This window comes from Phacochoerus africanus, chromosome 4 (genome assembly GCF_016906955.1).
Source record: "Phacochoerus africanus isolate WHEZ1 chromosome 4, ROS_Pafr_v1, whole genome shotgun sequence".
NCBI classification, from domain to species: domain Eukaryota; kingdom Metazoa; phylum Chordata; class Mammalia; order Artiodactyla; family Suidae; genus Phacochoerus; species Phacochoerus africanus.
In genome coordinates, this window is record NC_062547.1 from 73,171,030 (window position 1) to 73,188,521 (window position 17,492).

Sequence of the window (17,492 nt, forward strand, 5' to 3'; positions counted from 1 at the left end):
GCACTTAGCATTTGGGAGCCCTGTCTAAAAATGATGATGCATGCCTTTTTGTTGTTGCTGTTCCTTTTTGTTTGATGTGTTCAGTTCCTTACCAGAAAGTTCTTTTGGTAGCTGTGTTTAAAAAAAAATCTTTTGCTGCAGATAGTTTGCAACAAGCCAAGAAAGCTGATGATCTTTCATTCATTCAGATATTCAGCCTTTGGGGCGCAAGCGAGCCCCTAGATAGAGCGCGGGGTGCAGCAGTAGACACGCAGGCAGATAGCGGAGGTTTCTGGATTGGAGGAGCATGGAGCCTCCTGGGGAGGCAAACCCATCCGCAGGCAAGTGCTGGACCCTCAGACGGGTGCTTCTTGTGAAATTAAATTATTTGAAAGCAAAGCTTGAACGTGTGCGCTCAGCAGCCAAAAAGCAGCACAGATCATCAGCTCAAATAGTCAGCATGATCTGAGCAGCAGTCGGCGCACCTTTCCTGGGAAAGGCCTAATCATGCTTTTTGTTTTTTGACTTTGCGGATAAGATGGTCTTTGGCACAGCCACACAACTCTGTGTCTGTTATTGTGTTTTGCAAAAGTCATTAGGGAATAGCAGTCGCTGTGTGCCGATAAAACTTTATTTACAAGAACAGGTGGGCCAATTTGGCCCAAGGGTGGGAGTTTGCCACCTTCTGCTCTGTAAGATGCTGAATTAAAATCAGTTTAGGCTCCTTCCTGTCTAAAAGGGCCCATGAGCATAATTTGAGATGGCCGGACCCCAGAGGACACGCCTCTGTCTTTGAGGGGCTCCCACTCAGATTAGTAGGATATTTAGAGATGTTTGCCTGGTGCTGTGTGGTTTTGGGGGTCCTGGGGGAGAAGCAAAGGTTGGAGGGTGTCCAGGGAACCAGCAGCTCTCTCTTAGCTCCTCGAGGGAGAGGCAACCACGACTCCTGTGATTTCAGAAGCTTCCCCTCCTCTGTGGGGCTGGGCCTATCCCAGCTGTCTCTCTCTGGGCAACTTGACTTTTGTGTCTTACCCAGTTCCCTAAGACGAAGCCCAGCCAGCATGATCACCCCTGGAACCTTCTCAGGCATGTTTGTCATCCAGGGGGTTGTCCCTGGAGGTGGGAGTTGGTGTCCCTGTCCTGCTGCAGCACGAAAAGGCCTACAGAGAGAAGGCACCATGAGACCGGTCCTCACTTTTCTCAGTCCCCATATGGGGTTGAATTAGATTTCTGCTAAGCCTCCCTCGGCAGTGAGGTTCTGAAGTTCTGCACACAGCACTCTGGGCCTCCACCAGTGGGGCCAGCATCCCTCCTGGGCCCGGGGTGGGGTGTCAGCTGGGGCCTTGACAGAGGGGGGAGGGGTGGGGTGAACTTGGGTCTTCCCACTGGCCCCCTCCCTCCAGGCACATTACTCCTGCTGCTTCTGCTCAGACCTTCACAGTCTCTCCCCACTGTGGCCCCAGGCCCCCTGCCCCACTGCTGGGAAGGGCCACCAGGGCCACCAAAGGGAGCGACAGGGGGGCGGTGGAGAGTGTGAGCAGCTGGAGCCCCCTCCCCTGCCTGGGGGGGCCGTGGGAGCATCCGCTGCTCTGAGGTCTGCATCCTGTCAGCATCTTTGGCTTGTGCTGTCCAGCAGGACCTGCCCCTCTGCCCAGGGGCAAGTGGGCCACACACATCCCCCAGCCCTCCTCTGCTCTGAGCTGCCCGCTGGGTTCCTCCCACCCCAACACCCCTGCACAGAAGAGGGGCCCCAACCCACTGCAGTTCCATTCCTGTGTGGGCTCATCTGGTATATGTGGCCATAAAGGGCCTGCCTCTCCTGATTTCTTTCTAGAAGTGCCAGCCATGGGCAGGAACACTGTAATATGGTACCAAGTATTCATAAGAGGCCAGAGAGGATATTTCCGCCTGCATAATCTGGAAATCGTGAACAAGGGGACTCTGTGTAACACCAAGTATCTGCTGTTGTTTCAGATCCAGCCCGTGCAGCACGTGTACCCTCCCCAGGTGCAGTACGTGGAAGGGGGGGACGCCATCTACACCAACGGAGCCTTGTACGTGGGTGTCCCCGCCCCCCAGGAAGGGGCCTCATAGGGAACCAACCATAGGCCACTGCCCGATCTTCTTTCACGACGCCCACCCTTGGGGATGTGTTTGCACAAAATCCTCTCCCTTAGCCTTCGGGTGACAGGTTCCAACTGTTGCGACGGCACCAAGACATCACACCCCTATGGTTTCAGAAATCACACGTCATTGTAGCTTTACTTCTAGGAAGGGCAGTCTTTAAAAGCAAAACCAAAAAAGGCCAGGAAATCCAAATCCAACTTCTAAGTCTTAAGAGTCAGTCTTTGCAATCCAGAAAGAAACCCTTTCCTACTTTTTCATTCAGATGTCTGTTAACCCCTGGCTTTTTCTGATGTGGTACACCTCTATCTTCCCTTTGTCAAGGATGTCTAGGGTTTTCTGTTCATGGACCCTCTGGTGCTTGGGGCAGAAAAGTAATGCGTTTCCCAGAAGCTCATTGTGCTCAGACGCGAGTTCTTTTGCTTGTTTCTGCCTCTGGTTTCCACGACTCCATTCTGAGTCCTGAGATGGCTCGGGAGGGTTTGGTTGTGGTTAAAGAGATGTGATTGCTGGAGCACAACATGACACAAAGGAGTGCGTCATAAAGCCTGTGCTCCAAGAGTCAGCATCCTGGTTTGATGGCACTGCGGTCAGAGAGGATGTCCCCTGGGGGATGGAGGGGCTGTCCTGCCCCCCAGAGGGGCTTTCCCTCAAAATGAGGCCCTAACCCTTAGTCACCCCTAAGGAAAAACCCCTATTGACTGCCTTTCGCTACAGCTAGATCTTGAAAACCTAGGTCTCAAGTGGCGCGGTTAATCATTTGATCCAGATGTTAAAGGAACATCAGACAAATTCTTGGAATCACTTAGAAATTCTTTTTCTTATGCAATTCCATTTTTTAAAACTTGCTGGTTTGAAAGAACTAGAGATTCACAGGAAGTTGCAAAATGAGCCCTGAGTCCCTTTGTACCCTTCCCCCAGCCTCCCCACCCCTCTTCCTGCCCCTGGTACTGACATATTCTGTGACTGCAGGACAGTCTCAAAACTGGGACATCCACAGCAGGCCAGATTCAGCTGCACAGCCTTTATACGTGCCTGTGCACGGGAGCATGTGTGTACGGCTCCATTCGATCTTACCCTAGGGGTAGACCTCTTGCAACCAAGGTCAGGTCCAGCCCCGACTCCCCCCCACCAAGGAGCTCCTGCAGGCAGTTTGTAGGTGACCAGCTGGCTGTGATCCTGAGATGATGGCTGTGACATCTGCGTTGTGTTGACAGTTTGCGTCTGACATACCCATGTGCTCAGCTCTGTGGTCCTCAGCATTCACATGAGGCCTTCTCTTTTCCGACAGGCGGACGGCCTACACCTACAACCCCGAACCCCAGATGTACGCCCCCAGCAGCGCCGCGTCATACTTTGAGGCCCCTGGCGGCGCCCAGGTGACCGTGGCAGGCTCCTCCCCGCCGGCCATCCCCGCCCACAGCATGGTCGGCATCACCATGGAAGTCGGGGGGAGCCCCATTGTCTCCAGCGCGGGAGCCTACCTCATCCACGGAGGCATGGACAGCACCAGGCACTCCCTGGCCCACACGTCCCGCTCATCACCGGCCACGGTATGTATGGCGGAGGCTCTCGGGGGCATCAGGTTAGGCCCTGAATAGACTCCCGGCAGCAGCGGGGATGGTGAGTAGAAGGCAGCCGGAGCACGGGTGTGGGAGCCCAGCCAGCCTCTGATGGGCCACTGACCCATGGCAGGTTCCTGCCTCTTTGAACCTCAGTTCCTCCCTTAGTAAAGACAGAAGGAAAGAAAAGAAAAAAGAAAAAGGGAGTTCCCATTGTGGCACAGCGGAAGCGAATCCAACTAAGAACCATGAGGTTGTGGGTTTGATCCCTGGCCTCGCTCAGTGGGTTAAGGATCTGGCGTTGCCGTGAGCTGTGGTGTAGGTCACAGACAGGGCTCGGATCTGGTGTTTCTGTGACTGTGGTGTAGGCTGGCGGCTACAGCTCCAATTGGACCCCTAGCCTGGGAACCTCACTATGCCGCTGGTGTGGCCCTAAAAAGACAAAAAAAAAAAAAAAAAAAAGGCAGAAGGTGAGGGGGCCATGGCAGATCGCCATGAGCCTTGCATGTGGGAAGGCACCCATGTGCTGGTTGAGGCTGCCGCCCCTGGTGTTCCATCATGGCAGTGGTCATCGTCACCAGTCTCTCAGAGGCAGTGATCAAGCCGTCCTTGTGACGACTGGGCTGAACTAAAGCAGAGCTGTGCCTGTTTCCCCAGGCTCCAGTCCAAAACGCGGTTTCCTTTTACAACTCCATTTCCCACATTTACTCTTATCTTTTTTAAATGAGCACAGAGTAAAATGGACCTTTTTTTGGTGTACAGACTCCTGGTTGTCCCCAGATCAGGATACAGAATGGTTGCATCACCTCCAAAACTCCCTCAGGTGTTTCTTGGTAGTCATGACCTGCACCCGCACCCGCTGTTCTGTTGTCCGTCACTGTAGTTCTCTCGGGGTGGGGGTGGGGGGGTGCATAAAGGGACTCAAAAGATACGTTTTGTAACCGGCTGCATTCACTCAGCGTGGGTCCCTGATTGTCAGTGAGTCACTGGTTCGTTCTTGATCCTGAGCAGCGTTCGTTATACCGCAGCTTGTGTTCCCATTCACCAGCTGCAGGCTACTTTGCTCTGTTTTCAGTTTTCAGCGATTGTGCATAAAACAGCTAGAAATGCTCCCATGTATAGACAAATGTTTTCCTTTCTTGGGGGTCAGTACCTACAAGTGGGATTGCTGGCTCCTATGGTAAGTGTATGTTTAACTTGATCTGAAACCACCAGTGTCTTCCCTGGTGGTGGCACCGTTTTGCACTCCCCCGGCCGTCTCTGAGTTCCTCTCGCCCCACCTCATCGTCAGCACATAGTATTGTCAACTTCTTTCGTTGTAGCCATTCTCATAGGTGTGTGGTGGCATCTCACTGCAGTTGTAATTACTAATGATGGCAAGCACCCATTCACAGGTGCCTTTCCTATATGGTCCTTGGTGATGTGTCAGTTGAAGTCATTTGTTTATTTTTTAGCTGGGTTGTTTGTTTTCTTACTGTTGAGTTTGAGGAATTATTTGTGTACACTGGATACAAGTCCCCTGCCCAGTATGTGATTTGCAAATATTTCCTCCGAGTCTTTAAAGTGTTTTTTCATTCTCTTTAGAGTGTCTTTTGGGGGAGTTTCTTGGTGGCTCAACAGGTTAAAATCCAGCATTGTCACTCCTGTGGCATAGGTTTGGTCCCTGGCCCACATGCCTCAAGCACTGCCAAAAAAAAAAAAAAGAAAGAAAAAAGAAAAAAGTGTCTTTTGCAGAGAAGAAAAATATTTTCTGACAATTTTGGCCAAATCCCATTTATAATTTTTCTTTTTTGAAAAGATTACACTTTTGATGTCATGCCTGAGAGCTCTTTGCCTATCCCCAGGTCATGAAGATTTTCTCCTTTGTTTTCTTTGAAAAGTTTTATAGTTTTAGATAACGTTTAGCTATGCTTTATTCTGAGTTAACTTTTTTTTCTTTTTTCTTTTTTCTTTTTTCTTTTTAGGGCTGTACCATGGCATATGGAAGTTCCCAGGCTAGGGGTCGAATCAGAGCTGCAGCTGCCAGCCTATACCACAGCCACAGCATCGCTGGATCCTTAACCCACTGAGCAGGGCCAGGAATCAAACCCACATCCTCATGGATACCAGTTGGTTCTTAACCTGGTGAGCCACGACAGGAACTCCCTGAGTTAACTTTTCTATAAGACATAAAGTTTATGTCGAGGTTTATTTTTATGCACATGAAACAATCAGTTGTTCTGGCATTGTTTGTTAAAAAGGTTATCCTCTCTCCATCAGATTGCTTTTGCATCTTTATCAAAAATCACTTGGCCTATTTCAGCACAATCTGTTCTGTTTCGTTAATCTATGTGCCTGTCCCTTTGCCAATACCATACTGTCTTTAATTATAACAGCTTTAGAGTCAGTCTCAAAATTGGGTAGACTGGTTCCTCTCACTTTATGCTTCAGTATTGTACTAGATGTTTTTATAAATTTAGAATTTTCTGTATACATTTTAGATCAGTTTATCCATATTTACAAAAAAAATTCCTAGTGAGATTTTGACTATACAGCATTAAAGCTGTACATCAATTGATGTTTTTACTATGTTGAGTCTTCCAGTCCATGATCATGATATGTTTTCTCCACTTATTTAGATATTCTTTGATTTCTCCCATCAGCGTTTAGTAATTTTTGACATGCAGATCCTATACTTACTTTGTTAGGTTTATGCCTACGTATTTTTGGAGCCATTGTAAATGTTACTGGTTTTTCAGTTTCCAACTGTTCATTGCTAGTATATGAAAACATGTTTGATTTCGGGATTTTTTTTTTTTTTTTTTTTTTAGGGCCGCATCCACAGCACATGGAGGTTCCCAGGCCAGGGGTCCAATTGGAACTGTTGCCGCCGGCCTACACCACAGCCACAGCAACGCCAAATCCTTAACCCACTGAGCGAGGCCAGGGATCGAACCCGAAACCTCATGGTTCCTAGTTGGATTCATTTCTACTGCGCCACGACGGGAACGCCCTGATTTCTGGCTTTTGACCTCCCCTCTTACCCCCTTGCTGAACTAACTTTTTAGTTACAAAGGTTTTTGTGGTCTTCAAGTGAGAACGGTTTCATTTCTTCCTTTTCAATCCTGATGACTTTTATTTCTTTTTCTTGCCTTATTTCACTGACTGGAACATCTAGGTGATGCTGCATAGAGGTGGTGAGAGTGGATGTGCTTGCCTTGTTCTCAGTCTTAGGGGAAAAGCTTCAGTCTTTCATTCCTAAGTGTCATGTTACCTGTTGGTTTGTTACAAATGCCCTTTTTCAGGTTGAGGAAGTTTCCTTCTATTCCTAGTTGTCTGAGAGTCTTTATGGTAGTTGGATGTTGAGTTTTGGCAGATGTTTTTTCTTCATTGATATGATCATGTGTTTTTCTTCTTTAGACTGTTAATGTGATGGATTACGTTGATTGATTGTCAGTTAAAAAATAACTTCCTATTTTTGTGGGGGCCTAATCTACAATAGAAGGTGATGTTCTTCTTTTCTTTTTTTTTTTTCTTTTTCTCTGCTTTTTAAGGCTGCACTTGCAGCACATGGAAGTTCCCAGGCTAGGGGTCAAATCGGAGATGCAGCTGCCAGCCTGTGCCACAGCCACAGCAATGCTGGATCTGAGCCACAGCTGTGACCTACACCACAGCTCATGGCAACACCAGACACTCAACCCACTGAGTGAGACCAGGGATCGAACCTGCATCCTCATGGATACTAGTTGGGTTCGTTACCACTGAACCACAGTGGGAACTCCAGAAGGTGATAATTCTAGTCTGATCCCTGTTCTCTTGGTCCTGATGTGTTTCGAGGTCACCCTGACATCAGAGCCCCCCAATTCTTGCTGTCCTGTCTCTATGTATATCTAGAATGCTCCCCAGGACCTGACTGTGAGGACAGATGTGGGGAGAAGTCACTTGCTCTTTAGAGCCCTGACTGTGGGGTGGTGCCTGTTGCTCTGACCCAGATGCACCAGTTTGTACCTTGCCTCACTTGGTCCCTCCAGAGCCCTCAGCACACCCTCAGAGGATTGGCTGTCGGACCTGAGTTTAGAGCTGCCGTTGATTAGAAACATTCTCACAGACTACGTTAACTTTCATGGACGTGATGGCTCCATGTCAGCAGAATGGATCAACTTACAATAGTGAATAAAGTCACAGACCTGCTGGGGTCACAGGGCACAGTGCTCTCCATGGTCAACACTGTGTGCCAATAAATATGCAGCTCAGACCCTCGGCCGCCTGGTTACTGTGATCTGTCATCTGGGTTGCGCTAAAAGAATCAAGTTTTTAATAGATTGGAAATTCACGAACAGGCTGAACTTTGACTCTCCCCACCTCCCAGCCCACAAAAGCTCCTGGAGAGTTATCATCTTGGATGAGTATCTGCCTCTGGACTCTGCCTGCTCCATTGTGGGGTTTTGGCTTGCTTTGGGGGTGGGAAAATCTTAAAAGGATCAGCAGAGACTGAGGTACTTCCCAAGAGCCAAGGACAGGACTGGCCCTGTATCTGGCCTGTATCTGGCATTTTAACAGCCATCGGTTTTGAGGGACTTCGAGTTAACCTTGAAAAGAGACCACAGGGAGTTTCCTTGTGGTGCATCAGGTTAAGGATCCAGTGTTGTCACTGCAGCAGCTTGGGTTGCTGCTGTGGCACAAGTTTGATCCCTGGTCTGGGAACTTCAACAAGCTACTGGCTCGGCCAGAAAAAACAAACAAACAAACAAACAAAACAGATCACAAAGATCAGAGCATTTCAGCACCTACAGCCCCAGTGAGTGATTTCAGACTTTCGGTGACACATTTTCTTGAGTCTTATTTCTGGTTAAAATCTCATCTGTATTTTAAATCTTAGAAGTGAATTCCCCAAATGGTAAATTTTTGACCACTTTTCCTGTTGTGCTTTTTTCTTCTTTTTTTGACCACATGGAGCAGAGATGCTAAGTTGAGAGTCTTGCCCTTCAGATTGCGTCAAGGGGAGGCTCCTGGGGTTTCATGAGGAAGAGCCCCAGGCAAGCAGGTGGCCCTCTGGGCCACAAAGTGGGGGCCGATGAAGACAGATCATCTGTCGGGTTTTTAAGATAATAAAAACCCAGCGTCCCTGTCCATGACAGGATGTGCTCTCGCAATGTCTCATCAGGGCTCCTAAACCTGGCCTGGTGAAGGGTAGGTGGACCCCCTGGACTACATTTCTAGGAAGTCAGAGAGCGCCATGGTGCAGCAGGGGTGGCCCTGGATGCGCTGATCACATGGAGGTTGGGGGTGGGTGTCAGCCCCAGCGACTCCGCTCAGGTGGGCTGGACGTTCATCTGGGAGCACCAGCTTCCCAGAAGCCGGAAGGGCCAGCACTTCACCTCAGAGGACAGCACCATCAACATCTCCTGCCCCCAAGTGAGGAAAACACACTTGCGTGGGTCTGCAGAGCCAGACTCTCAGCAGCCCGGCCCCATGGAGCACTTAGGGTCTTCTTTGAAAATACTGAGATCTCAATATTAAAAGCCATGGTATCTGGGGCACTTGGAGTGATGGATTGGAGTTCCATCCAATATTCAAGCTACAGCAGATGTCCTTGAGATGCGCCACTTGAAATCATAGGTGCTTCTTTATTGAGTCATCAGAAACTTGGCTCCTGCTCTCAAAACCCAAGTGAACATCTTGGCCCTGATGCCAGCGCATGTGGGTGCAGAACAGCCGAATCTCACACGCTCTGTCCAGCTCACCGGGAAGACGAACGCGTGGCCACTGGAGCGGATGTGTCTTTAAAGGATCTGTTTCTGTCGGCACTGAGTCAAGGCCAGCAGAGACTCAGGACCATCCACGGCTCCCTGTGTGTGGCCTGGCTTCCCACGAAGGCCCCTCCATCCTCGCGGCGCCCCTTCCTAGTGGCCCACGAGGCTGGTGCCCCATCCACTGGGCGTCCCAGCTCATGATGGCTCGTCAAGTGCAAAACATCTCTTCTCTGTAGTCTGTGTTCTCAGGGAAGATCCAGGATATCTTGATTGGACCAGGAGCTCACATACATGCTGGGCATTCGCTAGAAGCTTTGTCACATTCTGCACGTTAGAGCTTTTGTCCGACCACCAGAGCAAAAATTTTGCTGGCAAACACACATTGTTTGATAAAGGAATTTCACCAATAGTGCCTTGGCTTTTTCTCTAAAAGACTTACCATCATTTTTTCCTTAAACTTAATAGACATTTTTTAGAGCAGTTTTCAGGCCACAGAAACAACTGAGCAGAAAGTACAGAGAATTCCCATAACTCCCCCCGACACAGTCTGCCTGATTATTAACATCTCACCTGTGTTTGGTGCATTTGTTACAGCCAATGAGCCAATGTTGACACATTACTAACTAAAGCTCCTGCTTGACATTAGGGTTCATTCTTTGTGTCCTACGTACCTATGTACGTTCTGTGGGTTTTGACAAACATTTAATATCATCACCTTTGAATCTGGTTTTGCAAGTTTCTTTGTGAAAATGGGAGCAGTGCCCCTTTGAAAGATCTACCTGAAGTTTTTGTCTCTGTTCTGCTTTAAGTGACAGAACTAAAGAAAGCTTACTGGAAAGCACTCTTGTGCTTTTTTTTTTTTGGTCTTTTTAGGGCCGCACCCACGGCATATGGAGGTTCCCAGGCTAGGGGTTGAATTGGAGCTGCAGCTGCTGGCCTACATCACAGCCACAGCAACGGGGTATCTGAGCCATGTCTGTGACCTATGCCTTAGCTCATGGCAACGTCAGATCCTTAACCCACTGAGCAAGGCCAGAGATCAGATCCTCGGCCTCATGGATAATAGTCAGGTTCATTACCGATGAGCCATGAAGGGAACTCCCCTTGTGCTTATTTTGAAGAGTCTCAATAACCTGCCAGAGAAGTCATCGTTTCTGTGTAGAGTGACACATACCCCCTCTACACATCAGTGACTACTGCAGACACTTGGGTCATCCATCTAATGAAAGCCTCTTCCTCACTTCCTTCACCCAATCCTTGTCTTCCTAATATTGTGCATAGCTGCAAATGCAAACAGCCACAGTGTGTGACCCTAGTTTGGATCTTGGTCCACAAACAGGACATTTGTCAAGTGATTTGATTGGTTAACAGTGTTAAGTGGGGGTTAATTTCCAGCATGATGTTGCTATCTGGGGAGGCTGGTTGAAGGGCCTATGGGAATTCGTTGCGTAATTTTGGCAAGTTTTTTGTAAGTCTGAAGTTATTTCCAAACTAAAAGTTAAAACTTTTAAATCAATGAATTAAGTAGAACTGTATTTTTTCAAGTTCTAGGGACTGCAAGAACAACTAAACACATCTGTTTCAGAGTTCCCTGATAGCCTAGCAGGTTAAGGATCCGGCCTTGTCACTGCCGTGGCACAGATTCAGTCCATGGCCCAGGAACTTGGGCATGCTGCGGGCGAGGCGGAAAAAAAAAAACAAAACCCGCTAAACATGTTTGTTAGCTGTTAAAAATGATTACCTAATAAAAATATTACCTCTGTGAGGTAGAAAAAAAAGAGGAAGAGTTGCTTTTTTATATGCCATTTTATTCTATTTGAATTTTAATCACATGCATGCATTACTTATACATTTTTTATTGAGATAAAATTCATGCAACATAAAATTAACCATTTTAAAGTGTGTAATTCAGTAGCATTTTGGATATGCACAGTGCTGTGCATGAGAAATGATCCCTTCTCTAAAAACTTAAAAATCAGTTTAGCAGTAAAGTATAATCTGTACCATGCAATTCTGATTTACAGTTGCTTGTTGCTGTGACTGTGGTGTAGGCCGGCAGCTACAGCTCCAATTCGACCCCTGGCCTGGGAACCTCCATATGCCGCAGGTGTGGCCCTAAAATAAAAAAATAAAAATTAGGAGTTCCCGTCATGCCTCGCTGGAAATGAATCTGACTAGCATCCATGAGGACACAGGTTGGATTCCTGGTGTGACTCATTGGGTTAAGGATCTGGTGTTGCCATGACCTGTGGCGTGGTCCAGCAGCTATAGCGCCAATTCAACCCCTAGCCTGGGAATGTCCGTGTGCCTCGGGAGCCATTCCCCCCCCCCCAAATACAATTGCTTAGTAAAGCTCTGGGGTTCAGAGGGCAAATTGCAGCCCAGTCAGCCAAATCCTGCCAGCTGCCAGGTTTTATAAAGTTTTATTGGCACACAGCCACATGTACTTATTCATATATCATCTGTGGCTGCTTGCCAACTGCAAGAGCCAAGTTGAGCAGTTGTGACAGAGACCACTTGGCCAGCAAAGCCCCAAATTTTTATTTCAGGCCCTTTACAGAAAAGTTTGCTAACTCCTGATCTATAAAAACTGGCTTGGAAAGGTAGCCACAAAAGATTAAATGACATGAAGTTCCCTAGTAGCTCAGCAGGTTAAGGATCCAGCATTGTCACTGCTGTGGCATGGGTTCAATCCCTGGCCCAGGAACTTCTGCATCTTCAGGTGAAGACAAAAAAACAAGAGAGAGATGAGCTCGTGATAAGTTAAGAAAGAAATAAATGCATATCAAGATGTAAAGGAGTCTTCCAGAAACTCAGGAAACAAAAGATTTTAGGGAAACCTACCTGGCCCTGGGGTGGGAGATGGGGCATCACTGCCTCCATCCTTGGCTCTTCTTACTATTTGACATGTGGGCCTCTGCAGGCACAACTTCGATAAACTGTTTTCAATAACAAAAAATTTAAAACTCCAATCAAGTATGAAGTTAGTTTCCATTTTAAGCCCACTCAAAGATTAAACACTAACTTTTCCAGCCACTGAGAGGAGTGATCAAGGCTTTTGTACTTGTACAGTAAGATTCACTTGGTCAGGTCTATAAAGAAGCCTCCCTTTCAAGCCCCTGGACTTCAAGTTCAAGTGTCAGATGCTCCTTTTCTAAGGATGCTCCAAGCCCCTATGCAAGCTAATTGGCAGCAGCCTTCTGCGCCCTCTGCTGGATACACTGCGTTTTCAGTCCTGACTCCCGGACACCAAACCTCACCCTCTGAATTTCTGGGGCTGTTTGTGTTTTCCTGACCATTATGCCCTCAGAAGTTTACCCGATGTCTTCATTTTAAAACACAGTGAACACCTTGGGAGGTTCCATTATGCTTTAAATTAATTTAATGTATTGAGAGTTCCTGTCGTGGCTCAGTGGAAATGAATCTGACTAGTATCCATGAGGACGCAGGTTCAATCTTTGGCCTCGCTCAGTATTTTAAGGATCTGGCATTGCCGTGAGCCGTGGTGTAGGTCGCAGATATGGCTCAGATCCCATGTTGCTGTGGCAGTGGAGTAGGCCGACAGCTGTAGTAGTTCTGATTGTACCCCTAGCCTGGGACCCTCCATATGTCGTGACCTGTGGGCCTAAAAAGTCAAAAAAATTAATTTAATGTATCAGGGCTTGTTCAGAACCCATTTAGTAGCTATGGGGTTTTGAGAGTGGTCTTACACAGCAAATGTTCATTCGTATTGTTTTCCACAGTACTCATAACTCCAGAGTTTTTAGCAATCAGTCTTATATATGTCTGGAAAACTTCTGAATTCCTTTCAGGAGCTCCACGAGATCAAAACTGTTTTCATCATAAAACTATTTGTGGCCCTTTTCCCTGTGTTGCCATTTGCCCTGATGATGCAAAATCAGCATGGTTGACACAACTGGGCACAAATCAAGGCAGATGCTTTGAAGTCTGTAGAAGTCACTGTAATCTTGCCATCATGTGCTCAAACAGTAAAAAAGAGAGAGAAATATCAAATACCAGTTCCACTTAGGAATATCTCTGATGAAGCAGTAAAAGCTATTGATTATTTTAAATCTCAATCGTCAGGAATACATCTTTTGTGTGACAAAAGGTTCTACTTCTGCCTGCAAAGTACGATCACTGTCTCGAGGAAACACTCATGGGCAAATGTCTTTATGAGCAGAATGAGCTTCTTTTTTCATGAAACACTGTCCGTGAAAGAATGACAGACAAATTATGATTATTCAGACTTGGAGATCTGGCACACATTTTCTCAAAAATGAATGGTGGTAACCTGGCGTATCCAAGAAAACAACTGACAGATTTTATTGCCAGTACATTCACAAACAACAAAAAAAGGAACTTTGTAAAACTGGCATCTGGCGGAAGTGATGTTAACGAATGTGATTTTTTTATACCATATGATGAAATGTGTCAACATTTGAAAGATCTGCAAACTTGGTGGACCAGATATTTTCCAAGTGACCGCTGCATGGTGTTACAAAACTATGCATATGGGTAAAAGATCCATTCAAATTGCAAGAGAGAGACTAAAGGGTTTTTTTTTTTTTTTTTTTGGTCTTTTTGCTATTTCTTGGTCTTGGGCCGCTCCCGCGGCATATGGAGATTCCCAGGCTAGGGGTCCAATCGGAGCTGTAGCCACCAGCCTACACCAGAGCCACAGCAACGCGGGATCCGAGCCACATCTGCAACCTACACCACAGCTCACGGCAACGCCGGATCGTTAACCCACTGAGCAAGGGCAGGGATCGAACCCGCAACCTCATGGTTCCTAGTCGGATTCGTTAACCATCGCGCCACGACGGGAACTCCTAAAGGGTTTTTTAATTAGTCATCTAGTTTTTAAGGTAAAATTCACCATTTTAATCATGTAAAAGTATACAATTCAATGGCTTTTGGTACATTTACCCATTCCGTGTGTCCAAGGTCATGGATTTATTTTACATGGTTTCTTCATGTCTTCCTCTAACAGTTTTATAGTTTTAGCTCTTACAGGTAGTTCTTCGATCCCTTTTGAGTTGATTTATATATATATTGTGAGGTAGGGATCCATCTTCATCCTTTTGCATGTGGATATCCAGCTTATCCCAGCACCATTTGTTGAAAAGTATATATATATATTTTTTTCTGCGGAGTTCCCTGGTGGTCTAATGGTTAGGATTCAACACTTGTACTGCTGTTAGCCCAGGTTCAATCCCTGGTCTGGGAACTGAGATCCCATATCAAGCTGCTGCATGCTTTGGCCAAAAAGGAAGAGGAAAAAAAAGTGTATTATTTCTCCATTGAACGATCTTAATACAACTTGTGATTTAGGGAGAATCACTTAACCCTAAATGTATGGGTGTATTTCTGGACTCTCAAGACTTTCCCATTGATCTGTCCTATCCCAGTACTGTGTGTGTGTAGCTCCTTTGGGATTTTCTATACATGTTTTGATTACTATAACTTTGCAATAAGTTTTGAAATGGGGGCTTGGAGTCTTCCAATTTTGTACTTCTTTTTCAAGATTGTTTCAGTTATTTGGGAGTCAAATAACAGGCAATGCCAAATGAATTTTAAGATCAACTTGTCCATCTTGAATAAGCAGCTGAAAACTTCATAGAGAATTTTGATAGAGATGGCATTGAGTCTGTAAATCAATTAAAGTATTACCATCTTAATAGTAAGTTTTCCAATCCATGAACATCGTTTGTTTTTCTGTTTGTTTAGCTCTTTAATTTCTGTCCCACATTGTTGATAGTTTTTTCAGTGTACAAATATTGCATCTCCTGGGGTAAATTTATTCCTCTGTATTTTATTCTCTTTGCTACTATTGTGAATGGGATTTTTTTCTTAATTTCATGTGCATATCGTTCATTGTCTAGAAATATAGTTGGTTTCTGTATATTGATCTTGTATCTTGCAACACTAGCACTAATAGTTTTCTTTTTTTTTAATGTGTGTGTAGCTCCTTTAGGATTTTCTATATATGAGATCATGTCATCTGCAAGTAGAGGTAGTTTTACTTTTTCCTTTCCCGTGTGGATGCTTTCTTTTCTTATTGTGGCTTAAAGACCCTGGCTAGAACTTCCAGAGAAATGTTGAATAGTAATGGCAAGAGTGGTCAGAATTGGGAGTTCCTATCGTGGCACAATAGAAATGAATCTGACTGGGACCATGAGATTTTTGGGTTTGATCCCTGGCCTCGCTCAATGGGTTAAGGATCTGGTATTGCCATTAACTATGGTATAGGTTGTGGACGCAGCTCGAATCTGGCATGGCTGTGGCTCTGGCTGTGTCTGTGGCTGGCAGCATAGCTCCGATTTGACTCCTAGCCTGGGAACCTCCACATGCTGTGGGTATGGCCCTAAAAAGCAAAAAAAAAAAAAAAAAAGTGGTCAGAATGGATGATGGGTGAAACAGAAGCCCCTTATTCCTGAACTCAGCCCCAGGGACCTGGTCCAACTTCACTTTCTGGGTATGTTCAGCCTGCTTTTTTGCAGAAGTGCCTCTGAAGTCTTTGCCTCTCCTGGCTGTTTGAGAGTCATTTCTTCCAGCAGAGCTTACATTTGCATTTTCCACTTACAAGTCAGGGTCAGATGTGGCGGTAGCCATGCACAGCCGGGTATTTCTTCCTTTGCGTGGACCTGCCACCACACCTCAGCTCCTCACCTGCACAAGGTCTGAGGACCCACTTCAGCAGCCCTCCCCGCAGGACGGCCCTCCTGTAAGCTGCCTGTGACTTCCCACCACTCGAGTCTCCTCTCCATAACCCTCTTAGTGCAGCTCATGCTTCCTAAACATTCAGGACCTTAGCTCTGTGATGTGTCCAGTGCCCTGGCCCCCCCAGGTCCTGTGCCTCCCAGTGGCAGGACTGGGGTATTTTCCCAAAGTCTCCAGCTGGGAGACCCTGGAATTTGTGACAGGACAGTCCAGCCAGGAAATGAGTGCCACCAATTGTTCTTGGGGCCTGTGGTTGTCTGATTGTCCCAGCACAGATGCTGGATGTGGGGAGCAGCAAATGGTTATGATGCGGGCTTTGCTTACACTTGAACTTGTGCAAGGACTCGGTATTCCTGTTGTACACGGTGCAGATGTGTTAGAATTCAATGGTGTATAGACAGTAGGACTCCATCTGCTGCTGGTGTCTGTGGGCTCCTGGGTTCTTCTGCATGTGGTGAAGTAACGCTCCTGCCAAGGCTTAACCACACACCCACCCACCCCCGGCCTAACCTACACCCCACCTGCGTCCAGCCTGGTTTTTATTTCGTAGACACTCAAATCTTTATTTGGATATTAATAAAAACAAATCTTGGCTGATGCTAACCATCTGATTTCCTTTTTTTTTCATTTTGTTTTGTTTTGTTTCTGCGCACATTTTCTTTAGCTTGAAATGGCGATTGAAAACCTCCAAAAAAGCGAAGGGATCACATCACACAAAAGCGGTTTACTCAACAGCCATGTAAGTGTCGGTCTGCCCTGCTCCACTTGTCACCTTCATAGGCATTTTAAGAACAAACGACAGCAATGAGAGGACCCCTTTAAATTGCCAAAAAAGGGGGGAAGAAAACCAACTAGAGTTCTATACCCAGCGAAAATGTCCTTCCAGAGCAAAGGGAAACTAAGACAGGCTCTTCCTTTGTGAAATGTAGATGCTTAGTGTACATAACGTCCTGCCCACTGTGCCTGGCAGATGATAAGCATTGTAAATAAATTCGTACTCAAGCCACAACCCCAAAATGACACCAGACTGGGGATGTCGTAAAGATTCTTAGCTGATTTCCCATCATGGCTCAGTGATTAACGAACCCAACTAGCATCCATGAGGATGTGGGTTCGATCCCTGACCTCGCTCAGTGGGTTAAGGATCTGGTGTTGCCGTGAGCTGTGGCATAGGTTCACAGATGTGGCTCAGATCCCGTGCTGCTATGGCTGTGGTATAGACTGAGACCTGTATGCCTTGGGTGTGGCCCTAAAAAGCCAAAAAAAAAAAGAAAAAGAGAGAGATTCTTAGCTAACTTTCCTGAGATTAGCTCTTTGAAGGAAAAAAAACAAAACAAAACATGGTAACTTGAGAAAAGGGCAAAGCAACTAT

The 17,492-nt window shown here is 46.5% G+C and overlaps 1 protein-coding gene across 5 annotated transcripts in view; it reads left to right on the forward strand.

Annotated features, from left to right (window-relative positions):
* RFX2 (regulatory factor X2) overlaps nucleotides 1-17,492 on the forward strand; it is a 102,061-nt gene that overhangs the window by 58,944 nt on the left and 25,625 nt on the right. For 3 of the 5 annotated variants that reach the window (XM_047777366.1, XM_047777364.1, XM_047777365.1), the window contains exons 2-3: nucleotides 3,395-3,656; nucleotides 16,785-16,859. In XM_047777366.1, coding sequence (XP_047633322.1) covers nucleotides 3,429-3,656; nucleotides 16,785-16,859 — 303 coding nt within the window. In that variant the 5' untranslated portion in view covers nucleotides 3,395-3,428. Of the gene's footprint in view, nucleotides 1-1,953; nucleotides 2,034-3,394; nucleotides 3,657-16,784; nucleotides 16,860-17,492 lie in introns of all 5 variants that reach the window. The other 2 variants (XM_047777361.1, XM_047777362.1) reach the window with 2 other exon arrangements.